A 26,020-nucleotide genomic window follows, 5' to 3' on the forward strand; every position below is an offset into this window, starting at 1 on the left:
CCTTATATATAAAGTGGAGGTTGTTACAGTGCCTACCTGCTAGGCTTGTTAGGGGAACACACAGAGCATGTGGTGTTAGCACCTGGAGCAGAGTGAGTGTCCATTTCATATTTGTTCTTGTTATTTTGGGGTGAGAATGGACCTAGGGATGCTTTCAATTCTCCCTTCGTCCCTGCTTGAGTTTATAAAGACATCTTGCTAGTTTCTGCCCATTGAGAGAATCAGGCTCCACGTGGGGTGCCTGACAGATGTCCTAATATCTCCATCCAATTTTTTACTCTGAATGGAGTCCGTGATGTGTTAGCTAAACTGGTTCCTTCCATAAAACATGCTCGAGGCTTCTGGTGGGATCTAGTTCCAGTGGGGTCTGGAACTTGGTGCTGGGGAAATGTGCTGTGCTCAACCTTAATGTCACGCACTCCCACCCACCCCGCAGTGCTTGAGTGTCCCCTGGAGGGGACAGTGCATGTGTGTGTCATCGTGACACTGCTGTCCTAGAACCAGGGTATCCAGGCATCTCCCAGGCAAGGGCCAGAAAGCTTTATCATGCCAGCATTGATTCAACGTATTTCTTGTTTTGGATTCCTGTCCACTGTGACCTTTAAACTGAGGCTGCCTGGGGCACAGAAATATTTGGCATACCATTCATTCACCCATTCATTCACTCCACAAATACACTGCTCTAGGCCTGTGGCATAACTGAACAAGACAGACAGGGTCCCTGCCCTCAAGAAGCTAGCATTCTGTTCGGGGAGACAGAGGATAAATAAATTCATAAATAAGAGATTTTTTGTGGTGGATGTGTGGTGGATGGAAAGGCAGCAAGAACTGGACTCAACGAGGTAAGTTAGGTGACTGCGGCCCTCCAGGTAGGAGGCGGAAGTATGGCGTTAACCCACAGAGCAAGGCACTGGCTTCGATGTGGGGACTGTATGAGAAATCCCACCAGGGGTGCCTGGGTGGCACAGCGGTTAAGCATCTGCCTTCGGCTCAGGGCGTGATCCTGACGTTGTGGGATCGAGCCCCACATCAGGCTCCTCTGCTATGAGCCTGCTTCTTCCTCTCCCACTCCCCCTGCTTGTGTTCCCTCTCTCGCTGGCTGTCTCTATCCTGTCGAATAAATAAATAAAATCTTTAAAAAAAAAAAAAAAAGAAATCCCACCAGTAGTTACACTTTCATTAATAATGTGATTTTAAATTAATGATGTGTGTGGGTAGGTAAGGGTGCCCCAAAGCTAGCTAGACTCTGAAAGTTTTGTAGAGCCGTATTTTTAATATTTCCAAGTGTTCATGATGGACACCACTTGTGTATTTTTAAACGGGCTTATAAAGTTAGTTCATAAATTTCAGAATGCTCAATCTTAAAAGCCAATATATTTTTGGAACAGAATGCTGATGAGTGTTTTATTTTTTGCACCATATTACATCTTGCCGTTGCATGTATTTTTAGTGCCGTTGGCCACAATTAAGGTAGGGCCCTCAGCTGAGCTAATTTTGATTCCCTGGGTTTAGACTCAAGTATCCATTCTTGGTTATCTCGAGACTATCTGTGATTTGTGACCTGGGTTCTCTATGATCTGGTGGCATCTTCTGCCATCTTAGGATCCTCTTCCTAAGGGAATAAATGGATGGCTTGATGCTTTAGCATGATCTTAATTATTACAGCAGCGACGAGAGAGTACTCAACACAGACACTTTCTCGAGGATGGAAGCACAGATTGTATTCTCTTTTGATAGGAAAAGCATTCTCTCAGTAGCTTTATTGAGGATTTTTTTTGAGTCATGTGGATTATTATAGACGCCAGGAAAACTGCGTTTTATCATTTGTACTTAAATGCTGAAGTTACATGGAAAGCAATTTTTAGGTCACATCTAACACATTTTAAGCAAATATTCTTTCCGCTGCAGCAGAACCAACCGAGCCCAACCTTCCCTCTGGGTGTCATATACCATTACCTCTCTTAATACTCTTGGGGCCCCTATAATTATAAAGCAGATGTGTATATCAGGAAGAGATGTTGATTTCAGAGTAAATTTTTCTAGAAAATAGAACTGGAAAAAAGAGGAAAACCCAAACTTGGCTTCGTGCTTGAAGAGACAGCACTGCTGTGTGTGGGTGGCTGGCTGCATGCACCCGCTGCTCAGAAGTGCCTTTTCTCTCCATGGGTATAACTGGCTGTGTATCAGAGATGCGGCCAGGAGGAGTAGGCAAGCAATGTGTGGGCAGGCTGCATGTTCTTTTATTAGCATCCTCATTGTACTGCACCTCATCGAGCCCGGAGCATGAACCAGCCTGGGCCTCTAAAGTCGGCGCTGTTTCCTATTTAATTACCCCCTGCACCGCCAAATGAGGGAGGAAGAGTTGCTCTTGTGTGTGCATTGAGCCGTTTTGGGGGGTGGCTGTGGACTGACCTGAACGGATGTTCTGGGGCACCCAGGCTGTACTGGGCTCAGCCTTGGAACTGCCCTCCCAGCATTGCACTCAGCCAGCCATGGGTAGAAGTTACCTTCCCTTGAATGATCCATTTCCCTTTCTTCTGTGAGCTCGCTCCTCTGGGTCTCTGCAGCACTGTTCTTGGGTTGCTTCTCTTGGGTTTGTCCAAGGCTGACCAGCCAAGGAGTAGCAGAGTCGGAATTGAACCTACGGCTGTTGGGTTGCAGAGCCCAACTTTGAACCAAAACCCAGTTCTGCTGCCCCACACCTGCGCCCACATCATCATAATGGGGTAAGAGCATGTAGAGGCCATAGGGTAAGGTATTCCCTTAGCTTCAGTGCCATGGGATAACAATACCCACCTCATAGGATTGTTGAATGAGTTCAGTGATGTAACTTGTAAAGGTATCAAGTATAGTGTCTGATGGATAGTTAAGTGCTCAGTGAATGGACACTATTATTGATGACAAAGGTGGTGGCTTAATTCTCTCTCCCACATTGCTACTTGTTTGAGGACAGGAATTCTGACTTTCTTGACTAGGTGTCTACATGAAAAATAAATAGAAAACAAATATGTTGAGTCATACCTGTCTCTAGTGTGTTTCTCTTACAGAAGTAATTCATGGAAATGGTATACTGCAGTTGACTTATTAAAAATAGGAATAGTCTTAATCACTGTCTGAAATCTGCACATTGTCTTGAAATTCATAGCCCATCATGACGAACTTCAAAATTGTGTCCCCACTCAAGGAGTGACCACAAGGCACCAGTACCAAAGAGCCTGGCCAAAATACCACCTCGAGCCAAATGACGGGGACTGTCATACTATGAGTTTTAAATGCCTATACCCGAAATCACAGATGCTTTCTTTTAATTAGCATCCTGGTTCTCAATCCTCTGTACATTAGAATCACCTGAGAGCTTAAAGTGGTGCCTTCCAGGCCCCCTTCCCAGTCTGTCTCTGGTTTAATTGGTCTAGTTTGGCCCTGGATATCAGGGTTTCTTTGTTTTGTTTTGTTTTGTTTTAAAACTTCATATATTTTTATTTATTTTTTTTAAAGATTTTATTTATTTATTTGACAGAGATAGAGACAGCCAGAGAGAGAGGGAACACAAGCAGGGGGAGTGGGAGGGGAAGAAGCAGGCTCATAGCGGAGGAGCCTGATGTGGGGCTCGATCCCATAACGCCGGGATCACGCCCTGAGTCGAAGGCAGACGCTTAACCGCTGTGCCACCCAGGCGCCCCAAAACTTCATATATTTTTAAGAGCAGTTTTAGGTTTGCTGCAATATTAGCAAGAGGTGCGGAGATTTCCTCTTTACCCCCAAATGTGCACAGCCTCCCCCATCATCAACAATTTTTTTTTTAAAAGATTTTATTTATTTATTTGACAGAGAGAGAGAGAGAGAGAGCCAGCGAGAGAGGGAACACATGCAGGGGGAGTGGGAGAGGAAGAAGCAGACTCCCAGCAGAGGAGCCCAATGTGGGGCTCGATCCCAGAACGCCAGGATCACGCCCTGAGCCGAAGGCAGACGCTTAATGACTGAGCCACCCAGGCGCCCCCATCGACAATATTCTTGTTACAGTTGATGAACCTACACAGACATGTCATCATTACCCTGAGTCCATAGTTTACCACTGTGAGTGGTGTGCATTTTATGGGTTTGGACAAATGTGTAAGGACATGGATCCACCATCATAGTATCACGTGGAGTATTTTCACTGCCTTACGTCAGTGTTTTATAAAAGCTTTCCAGGTGATTCTAATGCACAGCCCAGTAGAAGACCAGGGCAGTTCCAGAAAGCTGTGAGGACCTTTACCCTGCTCCATTCCTCCAGCCTTAGGTACAAGCTGGGTTCAGTACCAGCAGTCTTACCATAGCTTTTTTTTTTTTAGGTGTAATTTTTTATTTATTCTAAAAAAGAGAGATTTCTTTAGCACCTTTATTCTGAAGAGCTCTTAATTGCTGTACTTAGAACTTCTAAACAGTGAACATTTGTCAAGCATCAAAATAGCTATCAAAATAGAAAGGGAGTTGGATCTCAGGTGACGAGGAGGGCTGTCTGATGGTCTCCCGTGAGTGCAGGTGGGTGGGGGGTGCACATCCTCTTGATTCTGGGACTCATTAACGGGTGACCTAGAAACGCTTTTCTTTCTTTGTGAATAAGCAATCAGCTTTTGTACCCACAGCAGCACCCTTTACACAGTAACACTGCTGGATCCTGTCCTCCATGTGTTATCAAGTTTTGGGGCCGCTTCCCACCCCTAACATCACACCCCCCCTGTAATTCGTTCCTCTAGAAGGGGCTGGTTCTGTGTTCAGGTGCAAAGAGCTATGGCCTCTGCTATCATCCCTGACCCGGGTCAGTGTGTATGTAACTTAGTGACATGCGGGTGCCTCCTGATTACTGAAGGACCAGGGACCCCGTCTGTGGATCATCTCTCCCTCCTTAGGGGGTTTGGGTCTCCTTCTCTAGCCTACCCACCAGAGTGAAGTCAGGAATAAAGGAAGTAGCAAAGGCAACCCAAGGTCACGCCAAGCAACCCATTTCATCTCAGATTAAAAAGAAAAAGTGTGTATGTGTGTGGGCTTTGGCTAGATTTTAGATAGAAAATAGGCTAGTAAGAGCTCTAGAACTTGATTATAATTTCTTGCCAAAAGTGATATCAAAAGATTTGTTTCTGGATTTCAATCCCTGTTGACAATTTTTGTGAATAATCAACATTCGTTTTAATGAGAATAATAGCATGGAACACTTCACCCGCCCCTCCCGGAGTTTTACTATTTCAAGCAACTGTTGTAGCCTGTGAGGCATGGACTATTTATTTACACCGTTGTATGGGTTGTGATGATAGAAATGACAACGATAATAGTAATGCTTGATGTTTATTGAACCCTTGTAATGTGCCAGGCGCTGCGCCAAGGGTGATATCTGGCTTGTCTTATTTAACCCTCACAAGAATTCTTTGAGGGAGGTTGAGGATTATCCCCATTTTACAGATGAGGAGGCCGAGGCTCTGTGAGTGGCGAGTCAGATTTCGAACAGAGCAGCATGCCTCTGGGTGTCGACTGCACGTACGTAGGGAGCCGTCACTGGGGTACGGTGAGCCAGCCATGCTGTGCCAGCCCTTGCCACTGGGCCAGGGAGAGAGGACTGAGTTGCTGCAGGAAATGGACCTCATGTAGGCCAGGAAGGAGTTTAGGGCATCAGAAAGCAGAATTTCACCTGCTGGTAAGAAGTGAGTGCTCACTGATAACCGGCTCCTGCAACCCTGTTACCAAGACAACAAAGATGGGCACGTGGGGCGGTGGTGGGCTCTGTCACATGTCCCTCCGAGCACAAGAGCCTCTGCCGGTTGTTCCTCTGGCCCTGCCCTTCCCCCACCCCAGTGTTCATGCCCAGAGTGCCAAGCACTGAGGGCAGCTGCCCTGGGTGCGAAGTGTCCTTTCCCCCATAACTCACTGCTTCTCAGGACAAGGCAGAGTGTGTAAGTGACATATACATGTGCGGTTGAGTGCCTCCTTCCTGTGGAGAGGGCCTCCTTCTAGGCCCCTCTCGGGAGGTCATGCCTCATTCTTTTCATGATACCGTCCTGGGCACTCTCTCGGGTGCATGTCAGTGCCTGAACTCCAGCTGTCTGTAGAGACCAGCAGAGATCAATTATGAATTGGCAGCTTCGTCATCTCTAAAATGAGGATAATCAATCGTATTTGCCTCATAGAATGATAGAGAATAAAGAGTTAAGACCTAGGTAGCTTCAGACCAGAGCCATGTATGTAGTCTGTGCTCAGGAGGCGTACAGTCTCCTGTTGTTGCTGTAACAAGTTGCCACAAGTAAGTGGCTTAAAACAGCGTGAATGTATCACCTTAGAGCTCTGGAGGTCAGAAATCCAAGATGGGTTTTGTCGGGCTGAAATTAGGGTGTAGACAGGGCTGTGCTCCGTGGAGCCTTTAGGAGAGAACTGGTTTCCCTGCCTTTCCCAGCTTCTAGAGGTCGCCCAGATTCTTTGGCTCGGGGCAGGTCGGCCAGAGTTCTTGCTTCTGTCTGCCTCTCGGCCTCATGGCCTTGGTGTCCTCAGAAGCTTCTTGAGCCAGCTCTGTGTACGGCCGCAGAACTCTGGCAGGTCCGTAATCTCTGCCACAGGTTCTGAAAGCAGCTCTTTAGAACCACCTGCCGGCCACCTCGACGCTGGCTTTCTTCTTCTCTAGGTCTGTCGTGTCAAGTCTGGACTCCCCTGCCAAGACTAGCTCCATGGAAAAGAAACTTCTCATCAAAAGCAAAGAGCTGCAAGACTCCCAGGACAAGTGTCACAAGGTATTTATTTCCGCAGCCGGCCTCCCTCCTTGCTCCAGGATCCTCCCGTCAATCTATGCCAAGGGATCCGCCCGGGGCCGCTGCTGGCGCTGAGCCACCTGATCCATACCGAGCGGGCGAGGCGCTCCCTCCCTCGCTGAAGTCTCGCCTCCAGCAGCTCAGAGGGAGATGAATTCAGGCCTTGACGTTGCCGTAAATCCTTTAAATCTTAACCAGAGGAGGCCCTGGATTTAAAACGGCCCGTTCCTCAGCATGACCCAGCCAGATGTCTGCTTCTTCCGGCAGGTGGCGTGGGTCCTCACCTGTGGCCGAGATGCATCCCATCTGCTTTGAGTGATGCGAAGTCTCTCTTCTTAGTCCTTTAAACCTCCTGCTTATGTAACTGCGGCCATTGTGTTGACTATGCTCAACGTCTCTTAACGCTCACTGTTCCTGCCCAGGGGCAGCTCTCTGGAAGCTCCTAAAACCCACTCCTTGCCTGGGACTCCTCTAAGAGTGCAGACGAATACATATCTCCTTGCCCTGTCCTGGATTGGTCCTCTAGATCTTTGCAAGGAGATGGGGGGGATCAAGATGGATTTGGGATAAAATTAAAGTGACGTGTGCCAAAAACCAAACTAAACCCAAAAAACATACAGGTGAAAAATGGTGATTGTGGCTTCCTTGCTCACTGGGCTAGAGAAGTGACCAAGTGTGAACCGAGTCTTGGATGAGAGGAGTGACTTAGCATTGGTGACTGTCCTTACGAAGAACTGTGCACTCCCGGGCGAAGAAGCAATGGTATTTCCTTCCCAACCTTTGGCGAATTAGTGCCAGCCCAGACCACCAGGTGGTTTCGGAGGCTGCTTGAGATTTGATTGCTCCTAACGAACCTCCACGGGCCCTTTTAACCTGTCGATGTGTCTGTTTCAGATGGAGCAGGAAATGACCCGGTTACATCGGAGAGTGTCAGAGGTGGAGGCTGTGCTTAGTCAGAAGGAGGTGGAGCTGAAGGCCTCTGAGACTCAGAGATCCCTCCTGGAGCAGGACCTTGCTACCTACATCACAGAATGCAGTGTGAGCCTTCCCCAAAGTCCCCTTCCCTTGGAGGCGGCACTTCCTGTTGTGTGTGTCTCATCCTGTTTCATGATGGCTTCATGAGGCACATCACAGCCAACGGCAGAGAGTAGAGAGAGAGAGAGGGAGTATTCAAAGGCAAGCTGTGTGATTGGCAGGGTAGCCTGAGCCAGGTGGGAGGACCCCGAACAGTGAGGACTGGGCTCCAGGAGTCCAGGTAGGCTGCGGAGCCTGGACACAGGCCTAGTCGTTGCTGCGGCAAGCAGCCGAGGGTCCGAGCGCCTCCCATCCCAGCCTCTCTGGTCTATATCCCGTCCACCACCAGCAGCCTCAAGAGCCCCGTTCCTAAATGAGCACAGGAACATGTATTTTGAATCTGCCTGAGATCTGTTTTCCATTGCTTAGAACCAGCGCAGCAACAAGAAAACTCAGCCTGTAAAAAAAACCCAGGCCCTCTGTCATTATTTACCATGTGACGTTTTTAGTTTTTTTTTTTTTTTTCCTTTCCTTCACGAGAGTAGACTGTCTTCTCCATTGTCTCGTTAAATTTTTCATTCAGGTGTTTTTTTAATGTGGCCAATTAAACAGTCTTAAGAAGTTGAATCACACATTTTTCAAGTTTTTTTTTTTTTCACAAGGGAGAGGAAATCTATAGAACGTGGCTGATTAAGAATAACTGCTATGTTTCCATTCCAGATTTGGCTGCCTTTCAGTGGTGGGTGAAGTTATTCAGATCTGTATTTCAGATCTGTATTTCAGTGCCACTAAAGCTTTGAGGGAACCTTATGGATGAAAGGTGTCCAGAAAACGTAAGCCAGGAGGTGGATTTAGACTCCTTGGGGTCTTAAATGGCACTTAGGCAAGAAGGAAGTTCATTGCTCCTCTGAGAGAGGGACCTATCCCAGAGAGCCCTCCAATAGCTGATACTCCAGAACAGACTTCGCAGCCGTCCCCGTGGTGGGTTAACGAAAGTCTAAGGGGTCTTGTTGGTTCTCAGCCCTGATCACACAAGTAAGTACCTGCCAGGACAGGTGGACGGTGGTAGGAGGCAGGTTGTGCTGCCAGTTTGCACTTTCAGGCCGGACCCGTGAGGACTCAAGGTTGAGATGATGTTTCTTGAACCGAGGGGTTTTACAGGATGAAAAAAACCGGAGCCAGCAACCAACTGGAAGTTGTCAACTTTGCTCCGTCTCCCGAAACTGTCCTGGTGTCTGCGAAGCAGCTTGCAACCTCCCTTAATGAATCTTTTCAAACAGAGCAGGAACCCCAGGGCCTCCCTATTAAAATTTTTGCTTTCCTCAGAGCTTAAAGCGCAGTTTGGAGCAAGCACGGATGGAGGTGTCCCAGGAGGATGACAAAGCACTCCAGCTGCTCCATGATATCCGGGAGCAGAGCCGGAAGCTCCAGGAAATCAAAGAGCAGGTATGAGTGTTGCTTGGGTGTGGGCCGGCACCCTGGACCTCCGAGTTCAGGGGAGGTGTGTTTTGGGAGGGGTGGGGGGGGGGCAGGGGAGAGATGTATGTAGGTCATTTGGAAACTGTAGATGGCCCATGATTTATATAAATGGTGGAGTGCTTGTTCTAGCTCCTTTTGAAGTCTGCAGCCCATTGTGGCTACTCTTTTCAACGAAAGGTGTAGGTTTAGAGCAAAAGGGGCCAAACTGGGGCCAATGGGATGAATCTAGCTCACCACCTGTTTTCCATGGCCACGAGCTAAGAATGGCTTTTGCATTTTTAATTGGTTGAGGGGCAAAAATGAAGAAGACTATTTTATGACATGTGAAAATTATATGGAATTCAAATTCCATCATCCATAAATAAAGTTTTATTGAAACACAGCCATGTCCATTCATTTATGTAGTGTCCATGGCTGCTTGTCATGCTACAGTGGCAGGGGTGGGTAGTTGTGACAAAGACCATATGGCCTACGAAGCAGAAATTACTTGCTATCTAGCTTTTTACAGAAAAAGTTTGTCAATCTCTGCTTTAGACCATCAAAAAAATTAATATTTTTATAGCTTTTCAGATGTACTTTAAGTTTTTGAGAGAAGATAGGATATTTCTTTTCCTTCTTTTTTTTTTTTTTTAGATTTTATTTATTTATTTGAGAGAGAGAGAGCACGAATGAGGGGAGAAGCAGAGGGAGAGGGAGAAGCAGACTCTCTGAGGAGTCTCGGTCCCAGGACCCTGGGATCATGACCTGAGCCTAACGGACTGAGCTGCCCAGACACCTCGAAGCCAGGATATTTCATAGTTTTACTTGTGTAAAGATAGAGAAGAAGAGTTTGAACAGCGAAGGCCGTGTCAGAATTAACCCAGGGAAATCTAAGTGCAGAAAGCCATCCCCTTAGTGTTCAGAAAAGAGAATCGAGATGTTTAAAAAGCCTACTCTCTCTCTCTTTTTTTTTGTTCCTTTCTAAAAGGGTTTTCTTTCTAGATAGTTCATTTTTATTTTGCTTCATTGTTTCCTTTTTAGCATGGATTTTTCGGTCCTTTGAAGAAACTGTAAATAGAAACTTTAATGAAGAGATGGCAACGAGCAATTGGGAGAGCTGAATTATCAGCTGCCAGGCAACTCTCATTCATTTCAGAAAATCTAATGGAAGCAGTGATGGGAATGAACATTTTTATGTCTGGGTAGCACAGACTTAGCCATCTGGGTGGTGCTAATGCAAGAGACTCCTGAAAATCATTTGATCCATTAACTTTTCTTTAAAGAAACAATGAATGTTTTGGGGTTTTTGTTGGCACAATCTGTGTATCGCCTTACTATTTTAAAGTGATTAGTGAATATCCTCTTGCTTGATCAAGATGTTATAAATAAACCTGCAAAGGTAATTTTGGCAATCTGTTCTGAACACTGATACTAATCTTAGAGATTTTGAAGGTTACACATAGAGTTTGAAAAATCTGCTCTGACAGTTGACTCATTGCGCCTTTTATCAACATCGGTTTTCATCCTAAAAGTTTCAAGAGATAGGATTCTTTTTCTCCCATTAGTTCAATGTGTTTTGGAGATTCGCTTTTGGTGACATCCTGGGGGAAATGAAAGCCGCATTCGGCCACCAGAGGGAGCAGCTGGTGGCCTTGACTTCCATAGAAACTGAATTATCAGGACATTTTGAAAAGGTACATGCTGGTGGTTGAGTTCAAAGAGATATCTTTGATGATTCATACCACAGTTGGCATACATGTGGAGTTTTAGATTTAATGACTGCTGAAAGTTCCACCAGGGGGGCAGAAAACTTTTCAGTTTCAGATTTTCTTTCTCATTGGAAGATGGATTCATTAAATGGGCTTTTGGTGAGTTTTGGGAGACCAGTCTTTTCAGCAGACTTCTAGCGTTTGGTTTGCAGCTTGTCGATTCCTCCCAGATTTGGCATTTATTCCCCCCCACTTTTTCTCTCAAAAGCTAATTTCTGTACAGCTATTCGTTTTTTGATTTTCTAATCATTTTGCTTCTGCTTAGCACCCCCTGCAGAGTGTTCGCATTTGGTTTACAATAAAAACACCTTAGAGTCCCATCTGATAGCTCGATTGGTGGACCATTACTAGAGATTGCTGATGCCCCTCGCCCCTTCCTCAGGAAGGAGAACGGAAGTTTGAGGAACACAGAAGGCATTGGTGTTTTGGGATTTCTGATTGAATAGGAGTATGTCCGCTACTTTCTTCCCACAAAACTCTGAGTCTCCATCCAGGAGACCTACTTTAGGGCAGACCTCAAAAGTTGTCCATGGTTCCCCATCTTGGTTCCACTCAACACTGACTGACAGTCCATCCCATGCGGAGATACAACCGCTGTCTCTCAGCTCTTCTTGGAAACAGACCTGATTATCTTCTCTCAGATTTTTCCTGAACCAGGGATTTGGTTAGCTGTTGGATTTATAGGATTTCCTTGAAGGAGGCAGCATAATAACAGAAGCTCAACAGATGAGGTGGAATTCCTTTTGATGCTTGTAGCAAGCTGGGTACCCCAGGAGCTCAGATTGCTGATAGAGATGTTGCCTGATTCTTGCCTTCCTCCCCCTGGGCGCCAACAGCTCAGGAAAGAGAAATGTTGAGGGGAAGGAACAACGCTCTGTCCTTGCTCTTGACAAAACACAAAAATTACTTACCCTTCTTGCTGACAGAAGTTCCAGACAGAAAAAGGAGCTCGAGGATAAAAGATGCTCAAGATTTTTCTCTCAGCTCTTTGCTTCCTCTAGAGCTTGGTGTTTGTGCCTGTGAGCAGGGCCAGCAGTACTTTTAGGGACTCATAAAATGTTTACACTCTTTTTTTGTTGTTTTTTTTCTTCACCAGAAAAAAATTGAACTTTTAGGTCAAAGATACACTTTTCATAGGTAATACTAATGTTTTTGTCTCTATATGAGTGCCATTGTAAAATATAATTTTTTAAAAAGATTTTATTTATTTGAGAGAGCACGAGCATGAGTAGGGGGAGGGGCAGAGGGAGAATCAGACTCCCCACTGAGCAGGGAGCCTACATGGGGCTTGATCCCAGGACCCAGAGACTATTACCAGAGCCAAAAGCAGATCCACCCAGGCGCCCCATAAAATATAATTTTTAATGCATATATATATATTTTTTTTAAATGGAGGAGGGAGTCCAGGGAGGCACAGTGCCCAGAGCCACAAAAGTCATAATGCAACCTTGGCCAAGGGGGCTAGAAAGTAAAGGATGCAAGTAAAGGATGTATCATTTCACATAATCTGGCTCATGTTCCACTCTCTCAGTTCAGATAATTGTAAGCAGGTTGTGAAAACCTTTGGTTCTATAACCCAGCATCAGCCACTTTGTGTGCACCTCCCAGACAGCCTGGTGCCCCATGACTTCTGGGACTGACCTTCAATAATAGTATGCTTAAGGGTGGGCAAAGTGAAATGAGACCATGCTCCACTCTGGGCCCATTATTTACCTTTCTCTATTATATGGAGAGGTGTGCTTGCATGAAAACCATCCAGTTTTCTTAAGAACATCACCTCTGCTTTAGAGTGCATCTGGGGGAATTTAGTGTGCATCTGCTACAGTGGGTTGAAAGGTTTGCTTTATACCCTGTTATTTAAAAAACCAATTATTGTTTTTACGGATTAAGAACATGTCCTTGCTTAATTGGTACCTCTTCAGTGATTTCTCGGGAGAATAGATCTTAGAGATATTCACTGTATATTGTGAATGTCAGAGACGGTCTTGATTCAATTCCTTGTTCTTTTCATTTTATATCGTTCCCCCCACCCCAAGTCACCTTGGATTGGATACATGTTCATTCATAATTCCTATATGCATATGCTTTGATTTTGCTAACAGAACATATTCATACTTTGCCCCAAAGTTTTCAAAATCGTTGCCCATTTCTCCTGGTAAATCCAATTTTGAAAAACCGATTCAAATGTTCTGTTTTGATTTTAGAAATTCATTTTGGAAAAGGTCAGGCTGTTTGGATCACTTTAAAGGTTTGCTCAAAGGAACAAGATAATTCTTTCTCCGGAGTTTTGCTCACAAGTTATTTTGACCAGAGCCAGTGTTTCTGACTCTTCCAAATTTCAGGGTGACTTGCATTTCAAGAGCAATGTTAAGTTCATCATTCAGTTTTGGGCCCAGAGAAATTAATGGTGAGAAACCGACATGATGAGTTTCACCTTCCAAGATTCTTTCCACTGAGATTTCCAGTTACCCCCTTGTGCCGTCTGAAAGGTTAATTTTAAAACTAGTACCATATCTAATTGTGTTAGGAGCACATGACTTCTAAAGGACAAATCTATATAAATGATTACCCTTGGAAGAAAGCTACACGTAAGCAGTTTATCCTGGTTGTTTAAAGAGCATCCCTTTCAGCTCTCCTGTGTTGCAGATGCCTTGAGGTTCTGTGTTACTTGTGTGGTATGATTTGCTCAAAGGATCTTATTAGGTACAGGCACACATGTTCCAAATGGTGTTGGAACCATAGACTAATGTTACATGTTCTACATTAAAACAATTTAAAGATTTTTATTTATTTGAGAGAGAGACCACGTGAGGAGAAGGGCAGAGGGGGAGGGAGAGAATCCCAAGCAGACTCCATGCTGAGTGTGGAGCCCGACTCGGGGCTTGATCTCACAACCCTGAGATCATGACCTGAGCCAAAACCAAGAGTCAGACAGTCAACCGACTGAGTCAACCAAGTGCCCCTACCTACATTAAAATAGTTTAAAGATTTAATATTCTTATCTCCTTCCTTGCCCTCCCTACAGCTCTCCTTTCTGCCCTTTTTGATCCATCTTTTCTCTAGGATTGTTCTCTGCTGATCTTCCTTCAACCTGCGTCTTCCCTCTGTGGTCCATGGTCTTCTGTCTTCACTGCCTGTCTTTTCTTTTAGGAATTCTAAAGTTCACCTTTCTTCCCTTGCCTGCTCTTTAGGAGTACCAGGCTCAAGTGGAAGAAATGAGGCTGATGATGAATCAGTTGGAAGAGGACCTTGTTTCGGCGAGGAGACGGAGTGATCTCTATGAATCGGAGTTGAGAGAGTCTCGGCTTGCTGCTGAAGAGTTCAAGCGGAAAGCAACAGAATGTCAGCATAAGCTAATGAAGGTAGCCAGCCATCTTCCAGAAGGCTGTTTTTGGGGTAGACGCCTGGATGATCTGAGCAAGAATAAAGGGAATACTAACTTAATGAGTATATGTTTAGGGGAATAATGGAAAACTGTGCAAAGCTCCTGGTCTTTTTTTAGAGAAGATAACATATTTATCATCATCATCGTCATCATCATCATTTGGCCGTAGAGATCAAGAAAGTATAGTAGGCAGTGCTGTCTCTGTAAGACTTTAAGGTTCTTGAGGTTTTCCAATATGTTTTATCTCTTAAATTACAGGCTAAGGATCAAGGGAAGCCTGAAGTGGGAGAATATTCCAAACTGGAGAAGGTATTTTCCATTATTGGTGTTGCTATTTTTGGTAGATAATCTGTATTTTTTTTTTAAGATCTTATTTATTGAGAGAGAGAGCTCACATGTGTGGGAGCAGAGGGGGGGCGGTAAAGGAGCAGAGAGAGAGGGACGGGCAGATTCATGCTGCGTGTGGAGCCCAATGCATAACCTGAGATTACAACCTGAGCTGAAATCAGGAGTCGGACACTCAATCGACTGAGCCATCCAGGTGCCCTGATAATCTTAAATGTTAGTTTCCACCGCCAGTCATTGGTTAAAATACTCTTGCAATGGATAGAGAACTCTCTTCCAGGTTTATTTTGATTGCCAATCTCTGGGCAACTATATTTAGCTTTAGCTGTGATTCTAAAAGGGATAAAAGACACCTCATTTTTAATCATGCCTGATCACGGTAACATACAAACTGAGACACCTAGTAAAACACAGGTGAAAATTTCTATAGTCTTAAGGCACTGGGCAACTTTTTTTTTCTTAAAGTTTGGTTTTTTGTTTTTTAAATTTTATTTATTTATTCGACAGAGATAGATACAGCCAGCGAGAGAGGGAACACAAGCAGGGGGAGTGGGAGAGGAAGAAGCAGGCTCATAGCAGAGGAGCCTGATGTGGGGCTCGATCCCATAACGCCGGGATCACGCCCTGAGCCGAAGACAGACGGTTAACCGCTGTGCCACCCAGGCACCCCTAGGCACTGGGCAACTTTGATTCTCTTGCCATTTGTGCGTTGCTGGTTCTAGGGAAGTAGCATTGGAGGTTTTCATTAGGACATTCAAAGACTTCTCTGATAGGCCTCTGTTCTCCCTCTCCATTAGTAGGGGCTGGAAAACAGAACAAAAAGACCCCACAGAAACCTTCAGAAAATAGCACTGCACTAAATGTAGCAAGACATTCATGCCAATTTACCTTTTGCTTTATTTCCCGGGATTTTAATTATAGATCAATGCTGAGCAACAGCTCAAAATTCAGGAGCTCCAAGAGAAGCTGGAAAAGGTAAGCCCGAGGTGATGTTTTGGGAACTTACCCCTCATTTCCAAATACTTTTCTTTGCCTTGTCTTGGAGCCTGAAAGATGAAAGAGACAGAATTAGTCAGCCAGCACCGAGGAAAATGAAGGGGGAGTGAGCTATTACCTGAAAATATCAGAGTTCTGAATATAGTTTCTCCTTTTGAGACATGTCAGCAGTGTTTATTTTTAAAAACCCAAGCTGCGTGAGACTCTCAAGTAAAAGTTCTAATTATACTATGACGGAACCCAAGAGGCCAGCAGGCCAGCTTCTCTCCCTTCAGGGGGCCAGCCTCCCCGTTTTGCACATTTGTAAGAGAAGCAGGTGTTGTTCATGACCCAGACGGCTTTCAGTGAGAAACTGTGGGCAGCCTTCCTGCCCATTGGAAGACTGGGGGAGCCAGGGAGTCATCTCTGGGTGGGGGAGGCAGTAGGTTTGGTTTACAGCATCCTGTGCAGTTGGTGCTAATGACTCTCCCATTAGCGGAATGCTGGAAATGCTAATGCACGGTGCAGAATGGATGTGGTTCTGAGACACGCCTGTCGCAGCAAGAATGTCCATGTGTTTCCTGGCCTGCTTTAATAGGGCCTTCTCTTACTTTTTTTTTGTTTGTTTTTTTAAATTTCAGTGAAAAACACATAACATTAAATTTACTGTCTTAACCATTTAAAAGATTTATTTATTTATTTGAGAGAGAAAGAGTGCGTGCATCCGTGCTGTGCCTGCAAGTTGGGGGAGGGGCGGAGGGAGAGAATCTTTAAGCAGGCTCCTGGGGAGCATGGACCCTGACTTGGGGCTTGATCTCACGACCCATGAGATGATGATCTGAGCTGAAACCAGGAGTCGGATGCTTACCTGACTGAGCCACCCAGGTGCCCCTACCATCTTAACTATTTTAAGTATAGAGTTCGGTAGTGTTGACTACATTCACATTGCTGTGCAGTGGGTCTCTGGAACTGAACCTCTTGACCTGCCCTTGGTAAACCACCTTTCTAGGTTCCTTTTCTGTGGTTTGGACTACTTTAGAGATGTCATATGAGGGACATCCTCAAGCATTTGTTCTTTCATGACTGGCTTACTTTGCTTAACATAATGTCCTTGAGCCTCATCCACGTTGTAGCGTGTGACAGGGTTTCTTTCTTTTTAAATACTGAGTGATATTCCATTGGTGGGTAGACCACATTTTGTTCATCCGTTCATCTGTCCCCTTCTCACCTATCCAGGACATCACTAATGAAAGCTTCTACCGCCCTCTTTCAGCTAGACATTTGTCGGAGGATTCATGTCTCTATCTAGAACTGTGTTCTCCACCAGAAGTATGATGCAAGCCACAAGTGTCAGCTACTGGTGTAATTTTAAATTTTGTAGCAGCCACATTAAACAGGCAAAAAGAAACAGGTGAAGTTATTTGAATGGTACAGTTTATTTAATCCGATAGAGCCAAAATATCATTGTTGCTTATATCAATTTAAAACATTGACACCGTTTCAATTTTTTAATGAATCAAATGTAAGTTATTTTAAAAATTAATTTTCCAGCCACACCAGCTACACTGCAAGTGTGTGGCCAGTGTCTCCCACGTTAGACAGTGCTAGTCTCAGAGATGAAGTTTTCTTGAAGTTTTGACTTTTTAAAAATTATAATTCAAAGCAAATAAGTGTGAGACTGTTGGTTTCTTACCCTTAGCTCTTTGTTCTGATGCTGTAAGAGCTGCAGTATAGTTAAGACCCAAATGAAAATTAACTTAAAAGGTTTAGCTGTTTTTTTTTTTTTCTTTTTAAGCACACATTTGTGAATTACCAGTGAACTCTATGGTTGTTGTAGCCTTTGATAGGTTGAAGAAGAGCTTACAGTTTTTATCCTGTTTTTTAATAAAAGTAGTACCGATTCCCTGTAGGAAAATTAGCAAATGAGATAATTAAATAAGTAGAAACTTAATGCTCTGAGGGTAAATACATTCACACCTTGGTAGATAAGTCCTCCTAGTTCTTTCTGTTTGCATTTACTACATTGCATTGAATCTAAGATAATAATGATTATCAGATACACTCTGTGCACCCCAAGAAGGAAAAATTGCTGTCCATTTTAACTGTAAGATGCATTCCAAATTCAGTGATGTTAAAAAAAAAAAAAAATATATATATATATATATATATATATATAAGTGCATTTCAGCGGAGAGGAAATACAGAATAAAGTGAATGTTAATGGGTTTTGAAAATGGATCTGGTATGTATATACTTAGTATTGCCTGACTTTTCCCACTGAGGAGATCGTCACCGTCTTTTTATATGAATGACTTTGGCCATCTGTCCCCCGTTCTTCTCGCCGGGTAGGCTGTCAAAGCCAGCACAGAGGCCACCGAACTGCTGCAGAATATCCGCCAGGCAAAGGAACGAGCCGAGCGTGAGCTGGAGAAGCTGCAGAACCGGGAGGACTCCTCTGAAGGCATAAAAAAGAAGCTGGTGGAGGCTGAGGTGAGCAGGGGTCCTCAGCCCACGGTGGACTGAGCCTGGGTCCTGGCGTGGCCGCCCGTGAACAGCTGACCAGCTTTGGGCCGTGCCGAGGAGAAGACACTGCAGAACCACTTTCCCTTCTGCCAATCCCTTTGCAACCTGAGAGGCTTGGCAACGTTCTCCCCAAAGGGGAAGGAAAGACGGGTCACAGCAGCTTCAAGTAGAAAAATGTCCTGATAAAAGTGTTGCCTTTCTGTTCCTTCTCCTCTGGCCTCACGAAACTGAAAGGATTGACGTTTCAGTAAACGAACTGTAACACTCTCCCTCAGTTTCTCTTTTCCTTCCCCTCTGTACCCCTGTTTTTTCTTGCCTCTTCCCCACAGAGTTAATAACGTTACCTTTCAAGGCTTCAGCTGTTACCTGTGTGTCGATGGCCCCCGGGGCCTATATTTTGGGCCTCTTCTCTCCCTCCAATTCTTTGTTGTTGTTGTTGTTGTTGCTGAAATATTTGATATAATTATACGGGAAACACATGAGTGTCTTCTCGCTGTAAAAAATTTGAACAGTACTGAAGAATGGAGAATAAGAAGTAACACTTCCCCCTTACTCCCCTCTGCCTGCCCCACCGCCTTGGTAATTGTCCCAGAGAACAAACAGATCGTAGTTGATTTAACCATTCTCCCCTCCCCCCTCCATTGCTGGGCCCTCTGCTTTCCCTGCCCCAGTGCCGGCTGGTGCATCAAATCTAGAATGAACTCAGTATCCTCAGTATCTTCCCCGACAAGCGGGGCTCCCTTCTTAATCTCCTCATGACAGTCAGGGCCACCGTCATTCATCTGGTCACCCCAGGCTTGAAACCTTGACATTGTCTGTTCCTCCTCGCTGCCTGCCATTGAGTGAGCCACTAAGTCCTATAAATCCAGCTGCACTCTCTCCCCCGTTCACCCCTGCTTGCCATTTCTGTGGGCCTCCTCACGGTCCAGGCCTTCTTCCCCTTAGTTGAGCATGCTTAGTCATTTCTTGGCCCTCCACTTTCCGTCTTCCCTTCCTCCCTGCTGGCTCATTTGATGTAAGACTCACAGGCCTCAACACGAGGCTCATCAGCACCCCCTGGCCCACCCCAGAGCTTTCAGAGCTTCCCTGTGTCCTCCGTGCACCCCTGAGCTTGGTACGTGAAACTCTAAGCCATTCGACCCACTAGTGTTCCTTTTTACCTTCTCTCCTACTCTGTCCCCTAAAGCATCTTATGCTGTAGCTGCTGGAGGCTTCACCTGGGGCCTCACTGGCTCCCTGCCCTGTCCCTATTTGTGTTAATGCATTTGCCTTCATCTGAAGGGCCTTCCATCCTCCCCTCCTGCCCTCCCCACTCCAGCCTGGGTATCCCAGTGCCCTCCAACGCTCACATCTCTGTGACTTCCCCCCTGAGCTCATTCAGTGAAAAGACCTCTCTCCCGCCTGCAAGCTCCCACTGCACTCTGTACCAATTTTCTGTATGGCCCTTCCCCATCTTAACCTATATTATGTTTCTTTGTGTTTGTCTTATCTTTTCCAAGGGCAGGAATTCTGTCGGCTCCCTCTCCGTATTTTCCGTGATGCCTAGTGTGATACTTTGCAGATAGTAGGTGCTTGGTAAATATTTGAATGAATGAATGCACTCTTGTAACCCAACACAACCAAGTACTTGGATTCTGGAATCTTCTTTACCTCACCGTTGCTTCGGGTGCCCGAGACTTCTCTTCCTGCCTTGCGCGTATGCTTCTCGAGGGCACTCTCCCTCGGTGCAGGCGCTGTGCCCATAGCGGTTACTCCATTAAAACTCTCTGATTGATTCATGATCTACAGGAACGCCGCCATTCTCTGGAGAACAAGGTAAAGAGGCTAGAGACCATGGAGCGTAGAGAAAACAGACTGAAGGATGACATCCAGACAAAATCCCAACAGATCCAGCAGATGGCTGATAAAATTCTGGTGAGCAGGAACAAAAGCTGAAAAGTTAAAAGACAACAGGTTAGAGGTCACAGAGGGAAGGGGGTGAAAAGAGGAACGGAACGCCATCACCCAGGGGAGGTGTCACCGAGTAGGTGAATGGAGAGAAGTGGCTTCAGTGTCTGCCCCATGCTAGGATAGCACGAATAACCAAATGTTGGACGTCTCGGCACCGGTAACAGATTCGTAAATATTATTTTTCTGCTCTGTTTGCTACCGCCTGACATTTTAAAACATGAACGTGCATCCTCTGTCATTTTCGATACATTTTTACAGGAGCATTGACGTACTTCTATCAGCGAGTTTTGTATGGCTGTTAACTTTGCAATGGCAATTTGCAAAACAGTGGGGATTTAGACCTTTAAAACCAAAACCCAGATTTTTGCTTTTGGAGAAGAAAGAAATTAGTCATGCAGGGTTGTTTTTCGCAGAGTAGTATTTGTCATAGATCCGTGTTCACCCACTCACTCTCTCTGCTACAGTTGGTTATTAGTATTATTTTCCCCCCTTAATTTCTTAGATGTAGCAGGTCTTTTTTTAGGTTTGTAAATCATCATGATTCTGTTTTCGGCTCTGGTGACCAAATTAACTTCATCAAGGAAGGCCGGCTTGGGTGCTACTTGCAGATGTGGTGAGGTTTTGTCCCAGGCAGGTGAACTTTTAAAGGAATGTCCTTGGATCTTAGTCCCAAAGCCAGGAATGTGTGCCATGTTTGGGAATCTTAGCGATGACATGGAATCTATTCATAGCCCCCTCCTCCCTGTCCCTAGGAAAGACCTTGGAGTGGTCGACCGTCCCCTTCCACCCTAAGGAAGCAAGGTGGTGAGCAGGGCAGTGCATCTCTCTCTCTGTCTCTCTGCGTCCGTTCTGGGAAGTGGGTCACCTGCAACTATATGAACTCAAGAATGGCCAATTTATAGGCCTATCCTTAATACCAAAAACAAAAAAACCCCCCCAAACCCTTCAAAACTTTACTATGTTTGCATATATTCACGAAGATATGGATGCTCTTGAGCGAACAGGTGAAAGAGAAATTGGTGGAATTGTTTTGCTTTAACACACAGTCTTCGTATATACGTCTGCACACAAAGGCGAATGTGACTGTTAGTCAACCCTTTCTGTTCTCTTGTTCCATCATCAAAGTTTCTCTTGGCAATTGTCAATGTGTGAATTTTATCGTAAAATTAGATCCTACCGAGATCCCACCACCGCTGTCCCTTGCTTGGTGCAAACGAAGTGGTTAAGTCTCTTGTGGTTGCAAAGTGTTTCTCTGTTTAATGCTGATGTGTTCATTCATTCATTCAACAAATATTTAATGAGCTTCTACTATGTGCCAAGCACTGTTCTAGGAGCTGGAAATGTAGCAGTAAACAGCAATGTTTGCATAACAGGACTGAAGAGTTTGATCTAATACATAGAGAAAAGATAACATTTTACAAAAATGACAACAACAACAAAAAATGCCAAACCACCAAGAAGTCAGATTTAGAATATCTGCTTTTCCAAAGATTCACTTGCAATTAAAATGTAGGAGTAGAGAGTTCCACGTTCTTGGATTCTGTGTCGTAAACTCCCATTCATATATAGACCAGAAAATGGGTCTTCATGTTGTCAGGTTACTGGATCCGAGTTTTGGACCTTTGTTAGACTCTGCTTTCCATTCCTGTGCTATCTCAGGAGGATTGAAACTCAGACAAGATGATTATCAAGCAATTTCTAACAAAAACTAAACAGATTTCTTTGTTCGAGGGTATCTTGCCACCTGCCCGACTACCTTTGTGGTTGTGACTTCATTTATCGGAAAGTGCCTTTTGCTCAAGAAACCTGTGCTTAGACTGTGAAGTACCCAGGACGTGGGCAGAGGGGATCCTTACTACTGCCATATAATGATGATGCTTGGAAACAGATCCCACAATGTCATTTGCTTTAAAATATTTGCTATTCTGATAAGAACTTTTCAAAACAGGTAATTGGGGCTCTCATTAGAGCAAAGTCTTTTGCTTTAATGAAAGAAGTCGTTGTAGGAGATCTTTTAGTGCACATAAAGCCCTTAAAGTATGTTTTTATTAATTAAAATCCTGTTTACATTCAACTTTTCGAGATCACATCTGTTAGACTGCAATAGAGCTTGGGCACCTGGGGTCTTAAAATTGAACACTTTACTGGCCCCCAAAGCAAAGTCAATGCTTGTCAGCTTTAGAATTTAAAAAGCTTAATCAGTAACATTTTATGTGCATGTGAATCTGAAACTATTTTTCCCCCCATTTTACGGACATATCCTGTATAATTTCCTCATTCTTCAAAATTCTCATAATCACTTCCACTTCAAGGAAAAATTTCATAACTGTGAAGAGATGAAAACTTGGGGTAATGACTTTTGATATTAGTAATTAACTAATGGGTCCAGATTCATAAGAATTAATGTGGATGCAGAGATCTGCATTTAGAGAATGTTTCAGTGGATTGAATGCTGCCTTTTATAAGATCAGTTTATAATACACTGGCAAATGAATTGGTATAATTTTCAAATGAATAATGATTTTGTTTAAAAGCAGAAATCTTAGAACGAAGGGAATGTTAAATCCGAACTATTTATATCACTGCAAATTCTCTTCCCGTCTTTAATATATATGCATACATATTTAGGTCATTATTATCAGTGTATTTTATGTTCTACTTTGTTCCCATTAGCATTGTAGCCTATAAACATGATATCATATGAACCTCTCCAGATGTTCACATTCTTCACACACCAGTCAATTAAAACAAAAATCATTCAAACCTCAGAGTGTTTGAATTGTAACATTATTTTTCTTTACATAGCTAGGGTGAGCAATCGTGTTGATAATCAGGAGAATACAAAATATTTTTTTATCATGATAACTTGAAATTTAAAAGAAATTAAAATTACTGTTTTTCATTTAAGGCTGTTATGACAGTGAAAGTGGCCTGAGGCTCAAGACAGTGGTCAGGGGCTTTGTGCTGCACTAAACTTTCAAATGTTGCCTTGTGACTGTCCTTTCTCTGTGCACAGATGAAGAGCTGCCTTTGTTTGACCTGTCACACTGACAGTGTTCTGAGCCCAGCCCACCAGCTGTGTGTGTATGTGTGTGAATACTTGGACCCGGAAACCCCAGGGCCAAGGATCGGTGGTGGTTTCCTTCCCAAGAGCCTTAGGGCTAGTCATGAAGGAACATGTGCCTGTTTCTTGTGGTGCCAGTGCCAAAGTCATGTTTCCCGTGAATGTCTAACACACCTGAACTGTGTCTTTCCTTTTGCACACCTGACCGTCTGTTCCTTTGTGTCCAGGAGCTGGAGGAGAAGCACCGCGAGGCCCAGGTCTCAGCCCAGCACCTAGAGGTGCACCTGAAACAGAAAGAACAGCACTACGAGGAAAAAATTAAAGTAAACACACTTTCTGATCTTCCCCGGCATTCTTCCTCTGGCATGACATAGCTTCTGCCTCTTTCTGAGCACTTGGGGCTACCCCTGTTTGGGGTAAATCAGGCCATGGTGGGAGGTTTTGGGGTGTTAACCCATGTGGGGGATGTTCAAAAAAAAATTTTTTTTAATTGTTAATCTCAGTTCTGTCTTTAATATATTTTTTGCCCCACTGTCATTCAGTCCATGATAATTTAGATTTAGCCACAGGCTCACCATTCTTTGCTTTAATTTCCTTTCTGCATCTCAGACCCGAACCTTTTCCTTTCGTTTAAAATATATCCCTGAGGACCTTCCTTAGTGAAGACCTGCTGGTGACAAGGTCCCGGTTCTGTGTGTCTGAAAGTGTCTTTATTTCACTCTCATTCTTAAAAGGTGTTCTGCCTGGGGATAGAATTCTGGGTTGGCAGTTATTTCTTAGGACACCCTTTGAAGGTGTCATTCCATTGTCTTTTGACTTTTATTATTGCTAATGAGAAGTTAGCTGTCAGTCTAACCATTGCTTTCTTTGGAAGTAATTGCTCTTTTTTGTTTGGCTGCTTTTAAAATTTTGCTTGGTCTTTAATTTTCTAAAGATTTATTGTGATGTATCTAAATGCAGATTGATTATTTATCTTGTTCAAGATATACAGGACTTTAAAATTTATTGGTATCTTTTATCAATTCTGGAAAATTATTGGTCACTATATCTAAAATATTGTCCCTTCTTCTTCCTTCTTCCTTTGTGAGAGTTTGAGTAGACATCACATGCAATTTTTTTTTCATATTTTCCAATTCTTTATCTCTCGGTGCACATTGGGGGTAAGTTCTGACTGATTTTCCACTTTACTAATTCTTACTTGTCAAATCTGCTGTTAAACCCATCCAGTGAGTTTTAAATTTCAGTTACTGTATTTTTGGTTTCTAGACATTTTTTTGGCTTCTTTCCAAGTTTACTAAATTATTTAAGACAATAATTTTCTATTCCCTGCATTCATTTTTAAGCTTGTCTTATTTCTGCTGTGTTTTCTGTTTCTGCTCTGTTTTCTCTTTGTTATTTTTCACAGTGCCTGTCTTCTTTTGTGCTTGGTCAGCTGCTCATTTTCCTCAGAAAATTGTTAGTGGGGATTCTTTGAGGCTTTGAATGAAAATCTGTGCCGTTCAGGGGCGAAGACAGAGGTCTTCTTACATTTTGAAGCTCTTAAAAATAAAGTTCAAGTTTATTTGGTTCAGCAAATACCTCAAGTTAAAAACAGCTTTGTGCCCATCTAAGCTCTCTACATTTCTGCTTTCACTTAGAATTTTAGTCTATAATTTTTAACTCTATTGCCAATTTTGGGGAAAATGTTTTCTATATCTTATCTAGCACTTTAAATCATTTTCCACAGAAGAGCTGGCCTAAATAATCTAGCCCAATATATAAAATATTAAATTCAGTTATTATTTCAATTATTGAACTTATTTCGATTCAGTTATTAATAAACTCAGTGATCAGAAAAAATGCCAGCTTATCTATTTCCTTTTAAAATCAGATCACATTTTCATTATGATTTTGGACCAAGGCTTTAACTCAATTCTTGTGTTCCTGAGACTCAGACATTGGTCATTATATCTTAAGTAGTATGTCTTCCCTTCCAAATCAGACAATAAAGGAGGCTTTTAATTTTTGTGATGATCCTGTTATATATTTGGTTGGTATTCTCCGTGCCTTTTTTGGAGAACCAAACATGTATATGCCCACACAGCATGGCATCATCAGCATCATCACCACCCTGGTACCTTCGTTTTTGTTGTTTTTTGTTTTGTTTTGTTTTTTTAACTCCTGGTGTTACTTTTGGCTATTTTTCATTTTAAAAAAATACAGAAAAATAACCTAGAAGCTACTTCAAAGTATTGTAGTGTGACCCCCTACTCAGCATATTTTAAACTTTATATGCCAGTTCCTTTTGATTTGAATTCTTACTGGCTTCCCAACTTTTATCTTTGGAATAAACCAACTTCCAGAATATTATGAGAATGTGTGCAGTAGTCCACTGGCACCTTTGCACGATGAAAATAGCCATTCATAAAATTCATTCTGTAATTTGGATGAGTATATTGACTTTGCTGTCTGAAAGCTGTGTTCCGCCTTAAATTGATATAAATATCTACAGTGGTTCTCTCATTTCAAATTCCTTGCTTCCCTCCCATGCATCCTTCTTCTTGTTCATCCTTCTGCCACTTTAACCCTATCAAAGCCGAGGTGTGTACGTGTTTGATAGAGGCCTGTTCCTCTCTACCTCTTATTGGTATCCATCGCAGCCCAAAGTTGAGGTTTTATTTTGAGCATGAGTCACCCTGAAAATGAGCTTCATTGCTTTAGCACCCCATAAAAAGGAGCATACCTGGTCTAGGTACTGTGTGGTCTCCGTAGCCTTCTAGATGGGGAG

General features: G+C 43.7%; 1 protein-coding gene across 1 annotated transcript in view; it reads left to right on the plus strand.

Annotated features, from left to right (window-relative positions):
- CIT (citron rho-interacting serine/threonine kinase) overlaps nt 1-26,020 on the plus strand; it is a 158,155-nt gene that overhangs the window by 68,973 nt on the left and 63,162 nt on the right. The window contains exons 11-19 of the mRNA XM_057305738.1: nt 6,647-6,752; nt 7,665-7,808; nt 9,111-9,230; nt 14,203-14,373; nt 14,655-14,705; nt 15,663-15,716; nt 18,066-18,206; nt 20,028-20,153; nt 23,481-23,576. Of these exons, the coding sequence (XP_057161721.1) occupies nt 6,647-6,752; nt 7,665-7,808; nt 9,111-9,230; nt 14,203-14,373; nt 14,655-14,705; nt 15,663-15,716; nt 18,066-18,206; nt 20,028-20,153; nt 23,481-23,576 (1,009 nt within the window). The remainder of the gene's footprint in view (nt 1-6,646; nt 6,753-7,664; nt 7,809-9,110; nt 9,231-14,202; nt 14,374-14,654; nt 14,706-15,662; nt 15,717-18,065; nt 18,207-20,027; nt 20,154-23,480; nt 23,577-26,020) is intronic.

The sequence above is a fragment of the Ursus arctos genome, unplaced genomic scaffold (genome assembly GCF_023065955.2).
Source record: "Ursus arctos isolate Adak ecotype North America unplaced genomic scaffold, UrsArc2.0 scaffold_34, whole genome shotgun sequence".
NCBI classification, from domain to species: Eukaryota; Metazoa; Chordata; class Mammalia; order Carnivora; family Ursidae; genus Ursus; species Ursus arctos.